The sequence below is a fragment of the Falco biarmicus genome, chromosome 5 (assembly GCF_023638135.1).
Source record: "Falco biarmicus isolate bFalBia1 chromosome 5, bFalBia1.pri, whole genome shotgun sequence".
NCBI classification, from domain to species: Eukaryota; Metazoa; Chordata; class Aves; order Falconiformes; family Falconidae; genus Falco; species Falco biarmicus.
The window spans coordinates 58,650,125-58,668,515 of NC_079292.1; the positions used below are offsets into that span (position 1 = coordinate 58,650,125).

Genomic DNA, 18,391 nt, shown 5'->3' on the forward strand with positions numbered 1-18,391 from the left:
GGTATCTATAGTCAGACTTCACTTATTTGATTTGCAGGCTGGTTTGTAAATACGAGTACGTTCTGTAGAAAAGTGATCCCTGTAGATCCTGACAGCCTTCCATGATGTGAATATTGATGTTTTCATTTCCTTTTCTTTTGGTGGTAGAGAGCTCTAGCTTCTATGCAAGCTATGAAAAAAATATATTGAGGACACTGGTATCTTTGTGAGGAAGGATTCAAGAAGTAATGTTTATGGGACCTTGTAAAGAGGCTGCTGTTACGTGGTTAATGAGCCTTGACGTATGCAGTCCTTTCTTCTGATTGAAAGGATTTCTGAATGGCACCAATAAAATTGCTGCCTTATAAACTGGAAAATCCCTGGCAGTAGCATTATGGTTTTGATGAAACACTAAATCTAGGGTGCCATTTTTGGAGCATACTGCCTAAATCTCCATTTTGAGGAGTGATACTTTCTCCTCTACCCGACCATAGCTTCGTAGAAGGATCCCAATAGAGGATTTTTGGCTGTTAAATTTCCTGACCACCGGTTTATTCTGTTAGTGTCTTGGAGGTATTCTGCTACTGACCGTTGTCTAGAAAAAAAGATTCAGACTGGTGGGCTGGATGATGCTACTAAGCTGGTGATAGGAAATATCTGATGTTGGTCTTAACTGGTGTCTTCATTATTGATGATGTCTTTTAGAAGTAGAGCATGTCTTATGTATTGTCTGGACTGGTATATGGCATTTGGAAGAAGTTGTGGTATTTGATTCATAGCTTATCAGAACAAGAACACAGGAGGTAAAAGTGTTGATTAAACAGTTATGATTATATTTCTGAGCTAATATCTCTACTAAGTAGAGCAGTGAAGGGCTAATCTTGACCTGAACGTTACTGATATAGCATCTGATGCTATGGGTATTGGCGCATCTTACAAAGTGTTTGATGCTTGCCACTTTAATGTGTTCTTTCTGCCAAATAACATCTTCCAAATACTTAACGGTCAGTGTGTTGTTGGATTGCAGTTTTGTTTTTTTTTTTAAACTGCTTGCTAGTTTGGTTTTCTTCATCCTCTTGGCAAGCAAAACCTTGACCTTATTGGAAGTTTGACAACTTACCAGTGCTTACTGACATGAAACTAAACGAGGAGGAGGCATGCTGTGATGACCAGGGACTCAGAGTACTTAGCGTGTGCCTGTCTGCCTTTAGGAATTTTCAAGGCATCTTGAAGCTTTAAAAATATCTCTCCCCCACTTCTTTTCACAGGTCCCCAATTCTAAAACACAATGTCGCAAAGAGATGCAGATAAGTACCTTTATGTGGACAAAAACATCATTAATAACCCTCTGACTCAGGCTGACTGGGCAGCTAAGAAGTTGGTATGGGTTCCCTCAGAGAAGAATGGGTTTGAGGCAGCTAGCCTGAAGGAAGAAGTAGGAGATGAAGCCATCGTGGAACTGGCAGAGAATGGGAAGAAGGTGAAAGTAAATAAGGATGACATCCAGAAGATGAACCCCCCCAAATTCTCTAAAGTGGAAGATATGGCGGAGCTGACATGCCTGAATGAGGCTTCTGTGCTTCACAACTTAAAGGAGAGATACTACTCAGGACTGATCTATGTAAGTAATCTTGTCTATTGAGGTGAGAGCTCTTGCTTACATAGTATGTGAACTTAGTGTAATCACTTTGCTTCTAAAATATGTATGTTAACCTTTCATTGCCCCTACATGCAACTCTCATGCGACTTAGCTTCTTCCTTCTGCTTAAAATGTTTTCGCTAAACTATGCCAGTCCCCCTCTAGTTCATGTTGAAACTTTCAAGGAATGCTGTGGTAAATTTGTCTTTAACATTTTAAGGTCTTTGTTTGCAGGATGTTTTGAATGCCATTTTACTTTTAGCAAGAAGTGAGAGCAGTTGGAAAGTGGTAAACAGGGAGTCTGATCTGAACTGAACCAAATAACAATAAAAACACAGTTCTAATATACCTAACATCTGAATTGCATTTTTCCATGTCTGGAGCTTCAGTGGGAAAGGATGCTAGTGCCAAACATTTTTTGTTACAAAAATTCTAGATCTGAAAGTGCCTTACTAGAGAAGGCACATATGTGCCTGCATGTGCTTACAGATAGGAAGTATTTCCTTTTCTTTCCACCAGAATGGACCAGAGCAGAGATTCCTGCTTCTTATTGCTGTGGAAATGACAAAGATACCATTTGTGGGACCAACGGTCACACCCAATTAAGCATGCAGCAGCTACTTCACTGAATACTAAAAGCAGTAAACAGGGAAAGGTGGGGAAGGAGAATTTGGAACCTTGACCTGGTTCTTCAGTTCCCTTCTGATTTTCCTCTTCATGTGGCCTCTGTTTAGCCAGCAGGTGTTGGTCATGATAGCCTCTGCTTTATTAATACTCTGCAGGCATGGAATGAATGATTAAACTCAGTGGTAATGTAAAATTTGGGTGTAATGACTGGTTAAAACGTGAACTAGTGTTTCTTGGTTTATTTATTCTCAGACTAGCCTCTGCTTACAGAATTAAAATGGGACAGTCTGAGATGGAATCCTGAGGGATGTAGAAAATGCTAGATGTTCAGTATTTTTAGGCACTATGAAATCTTCACAGTAGATTAGGAAATCTATTAAAATAAATTGTATGAAAGAATAAATTTAATATAAAAACATGTATATTAATACAGTCCTTGGAGAAAATCTGTGTAGATTTCCCCTCCCCTGCATGTTATGCTGCCAGACCCCAAAAGCTGCCTCTCTTGTCATACGGAGAAGACAATGTAAGTAAAAAATCTGTGCAGTATCTATCTGTATGTTTGGGGTTTTTTTTGTATGCTCTCTACTTCGTCATACCCATGGGGATATAGTCTTTTATGTAGTCATCTTATTTGGCAAACCATAGATGATCTCTTCTGCCCTAACAGGAACTGGTGGTATCTAAGACACCTCGTAGCAGGAATTTACCCTAGCTATGCATCTTGAATAGAACCTTTTGTGAACCTTCTAAGTTAAGGAGCATGAATACAAGCTAGGAACTCTGACTCTGGCTATTGCTGTGACCGCTGCTCTTCTGGAGTGGCGTGAAGGCATACAGAAATTACCAGGGAACAACTGAAGGATGCAAAGTGGATATAAATTTAGTCTGACTCCCACTGTCTAATGACAAAAATTTTGAGATGTAATGCAGTTGGAGGTTGATGTAGTTAATTATTCTGTGTTGTCAGTAGCTCCTTTGGCTATCGGTCAAAGTCTATTCTCAGAGGGAAGAATTTTGTTATTGAGATGACATAGGATGTTCAAGATCATGTGTAACATTTTTAGAACAGGAAACATTGCTAGGTTATGTAATAAGTTGAAAATAATTCAATGGCATCTTGAAGTCTGTTGCATGCTACATAATGGACTGTTTCACATATCTTGCAAGGTATCCTCTGAAATTTCAAACATAGTCTGTGACTGAAATAAATTGAGTTCTTCTAATTGGATTGCAAGAAGTATTAAAAAATCCACACACCCTTCACCCAAATAAACCTAGCATAGTAATTCTTTATTACAGAATCTTAGTTTTGCCCAAACTGTGTTTCTGTGCACTTGTGAAATGGACTGATCTTACCTGTCAGCAGTTCTTGGCAAGTCAGGAGATTAATGTGAAGGCTTAAAATACTTTCATTGGAGTGGCTGTTAGCTGATCATTAATCCTCTTGAAGAAAAAGAATACACGCAATGTATCTCTAGCAAAAATCTTTCTGGAAAGATCATAAGCATAATTTAGTTCTGCTCTTGTCCTTTCTTCTTTGCCAGCAGCACTGTGTGTTTTTGTGGCACGCTTTTATTTTTTTTTAACTTCATTTTTCTGTCTGCCCATCCTATAAAAAAGAAGGGGAAGTCTTATGGCGGGTGCAGACAGACTTTGAGCGGGTAGTGTTAAACATTTCAGGAACTAAGAGCTTGAGTCTGACACCAATTTGCTGTTTGCATGGGCTGATTACTTCTGCACTGTGGTGACTTGACTGACTTTCATATTAACCCTTTCTATTCTTAATGCTTTGTCAGAAGATCATTTTCAGCTTCTCTGTTGCTTACCTGAACTGCCTTTGTTTGTATTCAGTGTGAAACTCAAACCTCAACCTTACATGTTCCAGTTATTTCATTGAAGTTAACAATTGCTGGAAAATAAACTCTGATGTTGCTTTGTGCCATGCTGCAAACGGTCCTTTCAGCTCTTCAGAGCTAGTTTAGCAGTTAGAAAAATAAAACTAGTTCCAGTTTGGCCTGTGTGTCACTTGAAATAGTTAGCAAAAGGTAATGCCAGAATTCTGTTTTGAGATAGTAATGTCTGAAACAAAGTACAGATTTCCAAGCCAGCTACGCTTATAATAGATTAGCCTTTCAACTGCAGCCTTGGTTTCAGTTCAGGGATTTATGCATATAAGTCTTTATTTGTACTTTAATAAGATGAATATGACTCTTGTCTTCTCTGTGGTGGCAGCTTCTGCTCAATATAATTTGACCTGCTTCCTACTTAAAACCCTTGTCAGTGTGCTTGGCCAGCAGTTGTGACATGATGGTCTTGCTCAGTTGCCTGTCTCAGCCATGATTAGTTGCCTCTCTTTATTAGACAAAAATATCACCTCACACATCTGTCCGAGATCATTATACTGTAAGGAAAATTCCCTTAGGTATTTCTCCTGGCAACCAGAATACTGGAAGAAGGTGATGGCTTCTTCCTGCATACCTGTTTCATGGCTTTGTTGCTCCAATTGAAATTAATGTCTTCTATTTTCTAAATTGATGTGCTTATCTGTAAGACTGCTTCAGTCCAGCTTCAGACATTTACACTATTCTTAACTGAAAAGCAACAATTCTAGTTTGTCAGCAAACATGGCCATAAAAAGTCAAACAAATACAGACTAGAAAACATTACATTCCTTGTGGAATACAGTACTTGCTATCACTTTTCTTTTGCTCTCACTTCTTTCTAATCCCCCTAAAGCAGCAAACAGGCATTTAGCTTTATTAACATCTTCAAAGGAGAGAAAAGTTCAGTCTGTGGCATGAGTTACAGTTTTGGGGGGGATGAACAGACACCAGGGGCTATATAGGGCATCTTCTTTTGATTATTGTGTGCATGTTGCTGCTACCATGGGATTTGAGGCAAGATGGTTGCTAATGCAGACAGTTGGAACTGGCAGCCTAGAGGGTTCTGTTCACTTGTTTTCTAGAATTCTGATAAAATTACAGCTTTTATTCTAACAGCTCAGTTGACTCCAATGTCAATTACTTCTGTACCAGTGTAAGAACAAGGTGCTGTGATCATGCTACTCTTGAGTCTACTCCTTCTACCTCTTTGTCCTACTCTGTCTTCCACTAGTGTAGTCAAAGGTCAGAAAAGCACAACCCAGTCTTTCAGCTGCTATTCTGTGCTGTAGAAGTGTGGTCTGTCATGATGGAGAACTAAGGCTAAGGCAAAAGGAGCTAGCCTTGCCAAGTCAGTTTCTGCAAAATCCTTAAACTGTTCCTTCAAGCACTACCTCAAACTTAGCCTGACTGAATGTCTCACTGAAGCTTAGTTTCCTGGAACTTTAGAAGTCCTACGCTAAAAGATTTTTAGCCAACTTTCATAGTTTCCCACTTTGGAAAGAGATTTAGTATTCTCTGTAAGCTATTCAAATATTCTTCAAATATATATATATTTTTTTAAAAAAGTACATCTGGAAACATATCCTGATGGTTTATACTGCACTATGGAAAAGGAACCTTAAATACCTGTAAAAATTTTGCTTTCTGTAGGACATAAGGTGAAGACTGTATCTGAATCTGCTGCATATAAGAGTGGGCTAATTACTTAATGTTAAGCCAGCATATAAAAAATTTGGATATAAGACAACTTATGTGTAGTAGATGCTATTTTCACCCTTCTAATCACTGTAGTCTAATCCTTACCTTTATCTAGCTAAAGAGGCTAAATCTGATTAAGTACTCTGTGTTCATTGTGAAGAACTCTTCACCACTCCGAAGTACCCTTCACTGAGCAAACAATAGAAGAGATGGTAGCAAGAGAAATAAATTGTCAAATGTACTGGTCTTTGCAATTGTCTGCTGGTAGCATTGCAAATTCCTGTAGAAAGCTGTTATTCTCCAGATGTTTCAAACAGCTGCCACTAAAATGGACAGGGAACTAGGGTAGCTCTAAAGTCTAGGAGCAAGGCTTGGAGTGCTATTCTTAGAATATCTAGGAAATATCTAAGAATCCTCTGCTCCTCCTATTCCCTTTGCAAGTAAAATGTTGGTTAGGGTTGTTTTTTTTCAGGTATGGAGATCTCAAAGATATTTTGTTTCCTTTTAAGAAGCTTAATATTTCCACTAGAAGTATTTTGACAATTGTCTTCCATTAGAACTGTAAAAGTTAACTCAGTGGAAACCAATTGAGAAATCAAGGTTTGCTGTCACACATCAATGATTTAACAGTTTGAGATGAATTAAAGTGAACTTTGGCAAATCTTGTTGACTTTTTGAGCATGGGATGCTTTGGAATTGTTCTCTATACTAACAAGTTCAGAACTGTATTACATTAATGACCTTACAGTTTTGAATCTAGTTTTAGTTATACATTAGAAAACATATATGTTGCGTTATAAATCATGGAAGTGTTCAGGCTGGAAGGATCTTTGGGAGGCTGTCTAATCCAGCCTCCTGTTCAGAGCAGGGTCAACACTGGATTCAGGCGAGCCCAGTGGCCTAGAAGACCTCTAAGGTGTTGTATACTGGTCTTATTTTTCTTTTAGTAACTATTTTGGCTTGAAGCTTTATTATGTTGTAGCTGATCAGTTACTGGATAAATCCAAGAAATGAGGCAGAACATAATAATACGCATGTTTCTAGGAGCTGAGCACCTACCTCATATAATGAAATAGACACTTCACTTGAATATAGGAACTTTGAAAGGAAGAAAAGCCAATCCTCGTGGACAGGGAGCAGGCCAGTTTGATATCAGTGTGACTAATGTGTCAGTTGATGCTCTGTGCATGCCTGGAAATGTTGAGTACTAGTCAAATTGATATGACTTCAGCTGTTGCTCAGATTCTAATACTGCTTAGTGGGAAGCATCCCACATGGCATCACTGGAAGAAACACTTAAAAAAGGACTGGTTGGTTTGTTTTTCCAAGTAAATACACTGTTAAAATGTGCAAGTATGCAACATTTTTAATTCCTGTCTTTATTTGCTGGGGCATTTTCTTTCCAGACCTACTCAGGCCTGTTCTGCGTGGTAATCAATCCTTACAAGAACCTGCCCATATACTCAGAAGAAATAGTGGAGATGTACAAAGGCAAAAAGAGACATGAGATGCCCCCTCATATCTATGCCATCACAGACACAGCCTACAGGAGTATGATGCAAGGTGAGTGCTGAGTGAGATAATGACTCTTGTTGAAATCACAAATCAAGGTTGCAGTCAAAACACTGTAGAACAACAATTCACTTCTATCAAAAGGCGTTGTTGTCCCCTCTGTCCTTGCTGACAGACACCTCACACCTACTTGGTACCAGCATTTGTGTTCAGGTGAATAGCTGTCTTCTGCTCTAGTGGATTGAAGAACCTTACAAAGAGTCTGGCAGGGGCTAAACTTGACATAAAGAACAGACTGCTGTGAATGCGCTGTGTTCAGAGAAGCAGGCAAGGAGAACCGAGGTAGTGAACTTTCCCTCTCAGTGATGAGCCTGTGGAATAATAGCTGTAGTGGGCGAGTATATGTATTGGTTGACAGAGGCTTTTAACAAAAGTATTTTAAATCCGGCCTTAACAGTCCGGTTGGGTGAAACAAGATTAGTCTAACACACATTTCGAAGTGTGGTGGTCATTTTTGTAGAATAAAAGAAAGCAAGCAGATTGACCTTCCCCCCTTGCCCCGTATATACAAATGAGAAGGAAGGAACCATATATAATACCTGCTGCTTGTTTGTTACTTGAGGACTTTTAAATCTGGAGATCTGAATGTCCTGTATCCCCCATTCTGAGAGGAGGTCTTTAACAGATTTAGTGCTTGTGTTTGGGATGCTTGCAGAGTGTTCAGGTGTGGAGGTATTTTGTGCTTTTCTTCCTGTTTGTAGCTGGGTTATATGAAGAAGCATGTTTTGTAAGGTTTAAAGGATATAATGGACAGTTTGATTTGGCATGGCTTGTATGAACTTGATTACTCCTTTATTTTTTGATTAGCAATGATTAAGGTGTTTGTCTCTCCTAGGTCTTGTCATTGGCCTCGCTTTTTTTGAACAAAGGCCAGATAAAATAAAATCATGCTTTGCAATTCTAATTACACCCAGTTTTAGAGTGCCCTCACTACCACTTGCAGCTCGAGGCATAGGACTATAACAATATTACTGCCCAGAGTGAAAAGGGAGCAAGAAAAACTCCTTCCACTTACTTTTCATTGGTGGCTTTAAAAAAATTTTATGTGTGAAGAGTGCTGAAAAAGTTTGCTGAAGTGTGATGTCATGCAGAGCACATGGAAGAGCTAACATGATGGATCGATGAAGCTGTATTTGTAAAAGCCTTGAGTAGTGAGGGGTGATCAGTACAGACATGCTGCAGTGGACTGGTGGTAGGGTACCTATGGCAATTTGTTGAAGATTTGACAGCTCTTGAAGAAATACAGCTGTACTACTACTGATGTGTTACTGAAAGGAATGCTGTATCCAGAGGGAAAAAAATCTGTGAACCTGGACCTATACAGGACTTCACTTCCCTCAGACAAAGATTGGACCTGCTGTGAAAGACAAGGACAGATGCACCACCTATACTATATGTGGCAGCATGGTTGTCCATAAACCTCTTATCACTGTTTTGCTTCCTTTATTATTTTCTTCTCTTCCTTGCCCACTCCTTGTCAGCTCAGCTACCAACATACATTTTTCTTAAACAAGCTATTGACTTAACCCTACCGGACTTACTGTTCCGCAGAAAGAAATCTTTTCTATGTAGAATCAGAATGTTTCTTTGGTGTTTTTGTAAGGGGACTGAAAAAGTCCTTTTCCCTCTCTAGGCAAGTTAAACCATTTGGAACTGCAAGTGCATGCATCTTGTTGTCCTTTGCCCCTGCCAGATATAGCCGTATGTGGCAGTAGATGGCTAGACAGCTGCAGTTCTACAACAAGGGACAGGTAACCTTCCCTGGTCTGATGGTGGTTCAGAGCTAGTGGTTAATCTACATAAGTATTTTCTTTCCTTTTGAAAAGAGAAGGTGTCTCAGTCTGACCACTGCTTGAGTGATGTCTAAAACTCAGAAGCCCCAGACTTGAATTGCTTTAGTGTACAAAGCTGAAGAACGGCAGCCTTGCCTCTGTTTACCTAGCATGGGAAAGTTGCTATGAGCTCTGCTAGAGTGTTTACCTTTCCCAGAATAATTCTAGCTATGCAATATTCTCAGCAGTACTGACAGTCTAGAGTTTTATCCCAGCTCTTTGCTTGGTTTGAGATACCTTGTTGCTGACTTTTTGGAATACTTGTTGGATGTGAGTATCATTCCCAGTTAGCTTTTGAACTAGCCTGCTTTGACCTGTTAACTAGGTTTGGAAAAAAATTGTGTGTGTTGCTTCATATGTGTGTATGTGTGCTAGCAAGAACCCTAGAGATTGTTTTAGGGTTATTTGCTGCCTTATTTCCTTATTGCAAAGGATAACAGTATCATTCCAGTGTCTGCTGTGGGACTGAAGGAGAGTAGGCTGTTGCAGTCAATGTCTCTGGTCCTGGCTAGTCTCTGGGGTGATGGAGAGTAACATTCCTATTCCAGTTTCTCAGTTTTGCTTAGCGGTGGGGGAGGCTTGGTGCAGCAGCCAGTGGTATGGCAGGAATCTGTACAGAGAATAGAAGATGAAAAGGTCCGGTGCTCCACATGAGCCGGAGGCATTTAGGATTAGGCTGCCTTCCCTAGGTTACTTTCAGAGTGCTGAAGACCGGAATCCTTCATGATCTGGAGAAGGACAGCCAGCTGTTGACTCTGACTTCTGTCAGCATGGGGTATAATTATCTCTTAAGCTGACAGAGTGGAAAAGCCTTGCATGTTAATTGATTTGGACTCTTGAATTTATTATTTTTTTTTGGTCAATTTATGGCATTCTAATAAGCAGACTATTCAAAGGGATGTTAATCAGGAAAAGAATTGGGAAGGGAAAGGAAGATGAAAGCTTTATTCCAACCTCTGCTAATCCAGAAACTATTTAACTCTTCAGGCATCTATTCTGATGCACTATGGGTGAGCTTGGTCCTCTTTTTGTGTCTACCCTTGTTACTCCATTCACAAAAGTGTCATATGGCATTTATATATTCCAAGAGGTTAAATTGTTTTTTGTTAAATTTCACCAGAAATATTTCCTTGAAGCAATAACATGTGAACATGTTCAAAGTGAATTTGTTTTCTTTTTTCCTTCTTTCTCTGACCTAAGACATTAAGACTCAAAAATGAGATGAAAACATTATTTTGCTGCATGGTACTTGGAGAGACTTTGTGTGCTTCAAGCACAGAAGTGAAAAAAGTGCAACATTTCCAGCGAAAACAGCTATTTGTTTTAATGCTTCTATTCCCTGTGTAACCTGGATGCCAGAAGCTTCAGGTCTGACTGCCTTCAGAATAATTATTTTTCTGGTGCTGATTGAAACACAGTGCCTGCAAGTGGAGTGGTGTCTTGAGCAAACAAATCATTATTCTAATGCAGGAGATGTACACTGAAGGGGAACATTCTTTACCTCAATTCATAGTCTTCAGAGGATCTCTTCAGGAAAACATATTTTAAAGCTGTCAAACACCTGCTTGTCTCTTTTGGAACACAGGGGAATTTTCTATGTGAAATACTTATTCATAGAAGCTAGAAATTTCATTGGTATCCAGAGCATGATGGCTGTTTTAATGCCAGTGTCTGAAACTTCCGTAATATGTTAGATCAGTATGGTTACCCAGGTCTGCAAAGCACAACTTCCTCAACTAAGGGATAGGTAGCACAGGGAATAGACAGCGCATTGCTAATGAATGTACTCCCCGACTCCTTTCTCATCTAGTTTCTACACATATTAGTGTAGGGCTCCTAATGGTTCACTGAACAAAACTCTTAAAATCATTGTGCAGTGATTAAACCCTCCTTGACCTTGATGGATTAGTCTGCAGACCTTGCTGGTATTCACTTGGGAGTTAGGTAGTCTCTGGGTTTGCTGCTTAAAAGAAAAAATTCTGAAGCGCAGTAGCTTTGTGATCTGTGGGGGTTTTATTGGTCTTGTTACAGTAAGGGAGGAAACGGTGTTAGCTATTTTAAGGCAGATCACTTGCTGTTGTAGATCTTCATGTGCACCTCAGGCCCAGTTGTCATTTTCACAAGAAAGAGTCTTCTAGATCCGCTTCTATAGAACAAGACCTTGAAGTTTTTGATTTGTAATTCTTAAGACATTTACTTGTTTCTTAGGCTTCCAAGCTAGTAGAACCCTTCTGGTTTAACTTCCATGATCTCAGGTCTTCTTTCTCAGCTTGCTGCTTAGCATTGGTCTGCTATGTCACGCTGTATATTGTGCTGTCCCAAAGTGCATCTTTATTTCCTATACAGTATTCTGTGTGTGCTTACCAATTCAGAGAAACTTGATTGACAGAGCTGTTCAGATTAGAGGCACAGATGTCTTTTTCAAGTTGTACGTAAAGGTCGTTCTGTTTCCACGAAACCCAAAAGAATATAGCCTGTGGTTTCAGTAGTTAGTTTCCAAGATTTGTTCAAACTTCTGATGCATTAAGTTTGGATACAAATTATGGAGGATGTTCATTTTGGTGGTGTTTGTATACAAATGTATACAAATGAAAAGAAAATAGGTTCGTAGTTTTGGATCTTCTTAAGAAATTTTTTACATGCTTTGAATTACTTGAGACTTCTAAGTGCAGCTCTCAAAATCTGTGTCTCAGAATGTGGTTTTCAACAGAACAAGGAGCTAAAAGAGTCCCTTGCCCACTTGTTTTTTAGTAGTTACCACACCCTTTTTGCTTCATTCCTGCAAACCAGAGCAGGAGCTCTCTGGCAGTCCCTTATGTAATGCTTCAGCCCTTGCTGTCAGTTTCCATGCAGTTCACTGTTTCAGTACCGTGGGCTTCCTGAGCTTTTGCAGGCTGTATACCAGTTTTTCTTTCCTGTTAGAGCTTCATAAACATTTGTGTAACCTAAAATTAGAGTCTAACATGTTTTCCTGTTTTGTTATCTCCAGATTCAGTTAAGGAATGCTAGAGGTTATGGGCTTTAGTCCAGAAATGGCTTGGGGAAGTAAATATTTGCATTTGACCCAGTAGGATATATTTCATTTTTTGAAATGAAACTTTTCTCCTCATGGCTGTCCCCAAGCTTTAGATAACGCGAAATTGAATCTTGGCACTGCAGTGTTCCTGCCAGCTCATGTGATACTTCTTTTTTCCCTCTCTCCTGTTTTACATCTTGACATTCTGTTGTTGAGAGCTGTCTTGGATATGCTGTGTTTGTCCTTCATTTGACTTTTTTTTTCTTGCCTTTTTTTTTAACTTGATGATAATGATAGAGAAATTTCAAAATGCTGATAACCTATAATGCATTCCTTAAATGACAATGCAAAACCAGGCTCTCAGCTCTGTTCTGGTGTTCCCCCGGAGTGTTTTTGATCCTGGTTAAACAGGATGTAGGTTGAAATAGCGCAGTGAACATATTTGATTAGATTTTATGGCAGTGGGGTTGTTCTGAGTAGTACAGTCACATGCCTGGGGCACCTCCTGTTACAGAACTCTGGGGGAAGGACATTGGTTGCAAGATTATGTTGAGGTCAGAAAGAGATGTTTGAGGAGGGACTGAGAAACTGAAACTACTGCATGGTTGAAGCACTTGCATGCATTTAAGACTAATGCTTGCTTTAGGTCAACTCCAACTTGGTCAGCTAAGTTGGGCTACAGGCATTCACCACGATGCTAGGGGAGCAGTGTAGCAATGGAAACCTAGAGGCCCAGGCTCCTCAGTTCTGCCAGACGCTCGGTGGTTAGGAGGTGGGTGGTACCATCTAGCTATGGTTAAGATTTTAGCCTTAATGAGTCAGCTATAGGCAGTGGACTGCAAGCCAAGCCTTTCAGCTACACTTCCTCTTAGCTAGAGGGATGATGTCACCATTGTGTGAATGCTATATTACTTCTCCTTTTATGGAGATGAACAGGCTTGAAACTGGAGTCACTCATGCAGAGGAAGTGGGTGATAAAGGCCTGCTAGGATGTTCTGTAACTGAGATCTGGAGCTTAAATTGCACATTCTCTTCTAGCCTCCCAACCTTTTTTCTTCTTCTGTCCCAAAACATCTAAAAACAAAATTCAGGAGTTTGAAGGTCTGTTAATTTATCAATTATGCCAATATATTCGACCACAGCAGTTCAGCATTCATTCAGATTGGTTGTTTTGCAGTAGAGTATTTGCCTGAGGACTTTTTATGTACAAGATGTCTCTCTTGTGAAAACAAATTTTGGTTTAATTGAGTTTTTAATGTATGTGGAAGGTCCTGGAAGCAGTCTAAAATGCAGTCTTTTATTTTTGGACTGAAGAAAGTCAAGAATGAGTTAGATATTATGGGGGTTTTATATAGCAAAATTAATTGTATATAGCAAAATTAAAATTGATACTGATCTTGAGATATTATATATATATATATATAAATAAAAATATGTACACTGCTGTATAGCTTAAATATAAAGGATGTTTTACTTCCTGAATTTCTGGGTACTTGAGGCTGCTTCTTCTTACAATCTCTTGAATGCTATGGTGATGAGAGCTAAAGAAGTACCTAGATAAAAAGCTTCCCTTGCCAGCTGGTCTGAAATACAGAACTGTTGCTATAATTAACTAATGAGTTGTTATTCTGGATTGGTTTTAATAAGTGTCTCTGTTTAGGATTGAAAAGCAGATGCGGATTTCTTTTAATCAGGCGTTTCTTGATTGTGTTATTATAAGCAACTGAGTTTATGGTACCCAGCACATTCTCTTTTGCTGAGTATGTTGCTTGCACAACTGACAAAGGAGTAAAGGCAAGTGCTGACTGAAATTGTGCAGTACGCCCATGTTGAATGATTCTTTAAAAAAAAAAGGGGGGTGTGTGTGGAGTTGGCCTCTTGTCTGGGCAACTGAATTCTGATTTGTGATGGCACAAATCAGTATTGTATGGAGAATGAATATTGGCATTTAAAGCAATTCTTAATTGGAAGTGTATCTAAGAGTTATGCTTTTGTATGTGTTAGCTCATTGGCCCTTTGGTCGGCTCCAGTTTCCTGTTGCTCAACACATTATTTGAGTTGTCTGCCTGTATACAATTAGAAGAATTCCAGCTATCCCAATGACTGCTGCATTGCAGTCCTGGGAAAGAATTTCCCCCGGATTGCAAACAGGAATGTTGCCTTTTATGGCAGTGTCTGTATGCTGCCAGTGACTTGCCTGCACTCGCAGGTACGTTCCTGCTGGTTTAAAGCAGAGGTGACTAACGCAGCTGTAGCAGGCCACCAGGAAAGTATGCTGGGGGAGGAAAATGTAGTGCCGGGAGGATTTTGAACACTGTCTGCTACTTTTCCTGCCTGAGCACCTTTCAACACCTTGCTTTGTGTTAAGGTGTGGAAAAAATCCTGTGCTTGCCTGTTTGGGACTTTCTCAGGTCACTCCAGGGTGCTGTTGCTACCTTGCCTCAGGGGAATGTGGCTCAAAAAGAGCTTCTCAACTAAATATGACAAAATCTGTCAAACAAAAAATGTTCGGTGCCAAAGAGCTTCTTAGTATTACCTGATGTTGATCGTCTCTTTCTGTTGGGCAGTTGGTTTATCTGTCTGCTTACTGATATCTTTTTGCTGGAATAAGGATCTTCTCCTGGAGGAGAGGGAATGGGAAGGCATCTGCTATTCAAGTACTTGGGGCTCCATTGCCTGTCTGAGGACCTCCAGCTCATAATTCTAAGACCAGAGCTGGCTATCAGGAATAAGGAACACCTTTCTTAGTTGTTTTTTTTTTTAAATTATTTTTTATTTCTCTTGAATTGGCTTCTTAGAAGAGTCTCTGTAGTACCTTGAGTGTGTGTATAACCTTTTCTAGGACAAGTGGACTGCTTGTTTATAGTCAAGTTTTCAAAAGTCAGGTGTTATTCAGAGACACAATTTTGTCCTTTCATATAGCTGCTTTGTGATAGAGAATTACACCCAGGTGTTGCGCTACCAAAGAATACATTTCCTTAGGCAATCCATAAAGGAGTAACTAGTTATTCCCCTGATCCACCCTCAAAGTGCCCAGTCATGCAGAGGGCTGGCATGCCCTGCTGAGCCCTTGACCCACTGGGAACCTTGAATGGGTGGGGCCTTCGGAGCTGGCTAACATCTACTCAGCCTGTCCCTCAGCAAAAAAGATGCGTATCTTTAAAGGCAATGATTAAAATTCAGCATTTGGAGAAAAATGAATATGCAGTGCTAGGCTGCAGTATCTAGTTTTGAATACACAAGAGTTTGCTGGATCAAAACCATGTTGAGTGGTGATTTTCTTCTGCTTGCTTTCTTCCAGTCTCAGGGCTGATCAGCTCTTTCTGAGAACAGTATTAACAGGAATAAAGCAGATTGTCCTCTAATTTTTTTGTGGTCGTCTGCATACAGTCAGTTTCCAGTAAAGAAGCTTAAGAGCAGGAGTTGCCTGTCTGTAACTTGTGAACCTAATATTTTCATCATTGGCTTCAGAATAATTTAAGAAAAGATAGAATCTCAAATTTGGTAGGTTTACCTGCTTTCCTTATTCCATGTGTCCAAAGGCTAGATAAACTCAGGTTATAAAGAGAGAGGTCTATAGGAGAATTTTCTTGATGGGTATGGCAATCATGACGTTAGGACTGAAATGCTAAATTCACTTGCAGCAGCAGTGTTTAAGGGTATAGAATATAGGTTTCCAGGTACTTGACCTCTATCTGACTACAAAGCCTACCCTAATTACAGTGCATTCTCTTTATCTTGCACAAAACAACTTGAATAGTGACTCAGTTATATCGTCTAAGTACTCTCTGACGGGAGAATACTGAGTGCACTTTGTTTCTCTAAGCTACTGGAGAAAGGAATAAACCAGTAGCTAAAATATGGAGACAGTCACATCCATAAACATACTGATGAAAGTTATTGCTGAAATAATTAGAGTAATTCTGTGAATTCTATACTCTTGTGGATGTTTGAGGCTTGCTTTCTCGCTCTTTGGAGATTAGACTTCATCCCAACACAAAATTTGGGCTATGCAAAAAAAGGAAAAAATGACAATAACTGGATGAAATCTTAGCTGCTGTGTTTCTGAGGTTCTCAGATTGGATGATCTGACAGTCCTCAGGTCTTGATCTTAAGCAAAAAACCCGTTAAAATCAAGCAAAACCAAAAAAACCACATGGCCAAATGGATAATTTAGAAATTTTGAGTTTGGTGGCACAGTCTGTTCTGTGAGTGCCCCAGTAGCTCATGTGACTGCCTCTGAATGACTTGCAGTGCCCAAGTCTGTTCCATGTCTGAACAGGTCTCACTGCCCCTGTGATGACTACAAGTTGTTCTGGTACAGGCACTCTTCAGTTCGCCCAGTGCTCCCAGCTGGTTCCTGGTAGTGTAGGGGAGGAGTGGGATGCAGACTGGGGGAGGAGGAGGGAAGGGGGCACAGGGTAGAGGAGTGGATGGAAAGTGAAACCAAGGCAGCAGCAGGGGAGTGTTCACACAGAAGTGGTGGAGGAGCAGTGGGATGAAGCCATGGTGGAAGGACTAGTCAGGACTGTGTATGAGGAAGTGGAATCGCAGGTGAAAGCTGAAAGGAGGTTAAAGATGGAGAAGATAGTGGTGGATTAGCTGGGTGAATAAGTTCTGTAACTGGAAAGATATTATCACCTACAGCTGGGACTGGAACACAGGAATTAGTACGTCTACTGGTATGTCAACATGAAGAAGAAAAGGTTTCTGCTGTTACCAGCTGCTGTGTTAATACAGTTGGGGATGGTGCCACAAACAGACCAACTGTATAGGACTTGGGCTGCTGCTCAGTGTTGTAGTTTTCAAGGCCATTGTGTACAAAGTAAATAACAAAAAATTCTCACTGAGCTGCCAGTGTTTGTTTTGGGGGTGAAAGCCTCCGTTTGATGTGAAGTTTTGGCACTTCAGGATTTGTAATGGTTTCTGTTCCACTTCCCCCCTCCCCCTTCCATTTCCACTGCTCTGCTGATAACTTTTGTAAGTATGGGCCCGATATAACAGGGCAGGGGGGGCTGAAGAACAAGTAGGTGTACATCAAACTGTAACTCTGTGGTAAAGAAACAGTCAGTGGGAGATGTGTGGAAAAATTGTAAAGCAAACAATGTTCTTTCTGGATGTAGAAAACTAAACTGCTATGGTGCCAGTATACTTTATCATATGGTGGGAGGTTGGGGTCTCTTGTCAGAGAAGGGGTTATCTGGCCATATTTCTGAAGGTACTTGTCAGAGATTACTAGTTCCTGGTTTTGTCTTTGGTGTTGATTTCATTCTGTCACAGTTTAATTCCAGAATCTTAGTCTGACTGCTTTTTTAAATTTTATTCTAGATCGAGAGGATCAGTCCATCCTTTGCACGTGAGTGTTTACAGTCATCAGCTTGTCTGGATGTCAGAGTCTGTGTTTTTAAATTCTTGGTTGGATGACTCTTATTTGTAGGTGCTGGGAGTAGGCTCAGTAAATCAGGTAATAATGGAGAGTCAAGGAAGGTCCCACTACATTTCTTCCAATATATATTTAATCCTTTCTGCAGAATAATTTTTCTAAGAAGTGGATGAAGAAAGGGAGGTTTTGAAACAGTCCCTGTACTCAAACTCCTAAAGAAATACAGCTTTGTCAATGGAAAAGGCTTGGAAAAGTCCTTCAGATTTGATGCAGCTGTTATGTTTCAGTACATTCATACTGATAAGGCCAACAGAGTAACAGATACCCTTGAATCAGCAGTTTCTCTTCTAGACACACCAAAATTGGTTGGCCCTCAGTTCTGTTTAAGGAATTGGTATGTTTCTTCTTACTCAGGAAGTTTCCTTTTGAAGGATTCACTTCGTTACATTTCACCCCTACCTGTACAGCAGCCTCCGAGTTATTCTTCAGCCATTTGGCAGGCTTTGTATCCAAGTACTAGAAAGCGTAGTTCTTTATTGCCTTCCCTCCTATGTGCATGCATATGGAACCTGCATCTGGTGGCAAACGGCCGGAGGGCTAGCCTGCAGTCCAGCTACACTGCTACCAGCTTGCCAGTACAACTTGTTTTTTCTTGGGTTTAAGGGAGGTGCCGCAATGGCCAGAGTGCAGTTAAGGAGCTCTGTAGCCCTTTTGGGGTTAGATATATGAGTATGTCCCCCTATTTCTTGTTTGTGAATG

At 40.2% G+C, this 18,391-nt stretch overlaps 1 protein-coding gene across 3 annotated transcripts in view; it reads left to right on the forward strand.

The window, feature by feature from the left end:
- The window catches only part of MYH9 (myosin heavy chain 9), a 74,437-nt gene that overhangs the window by 14,783 nt on the left and 41,263 nt on the right, over positions 1–18,391 (forward strand). For all 3 annotated transcript variants that reach the window (XM_056339468.1, XM_056339469.1, XM_056339470.1), the window contains exons 2-4: positions 1,248–1,600; positions 7,236–7,392; positions 17,578–17,605. In XM_056339468.1, the coding sequence (XP_056195443.1) occupies positions 1,268–1,600; positions 7,236–7,392; positions 17,578–17,605 (518 nt within the window). In that variant the 5' untranslated portion in view covers positions 1,248–1,267. The remainder of the gene's footprint in view (positions 1–1,247; positions 1,601–7,235; positions 7,393–17,577; positions 17,606–18,391) is intronic.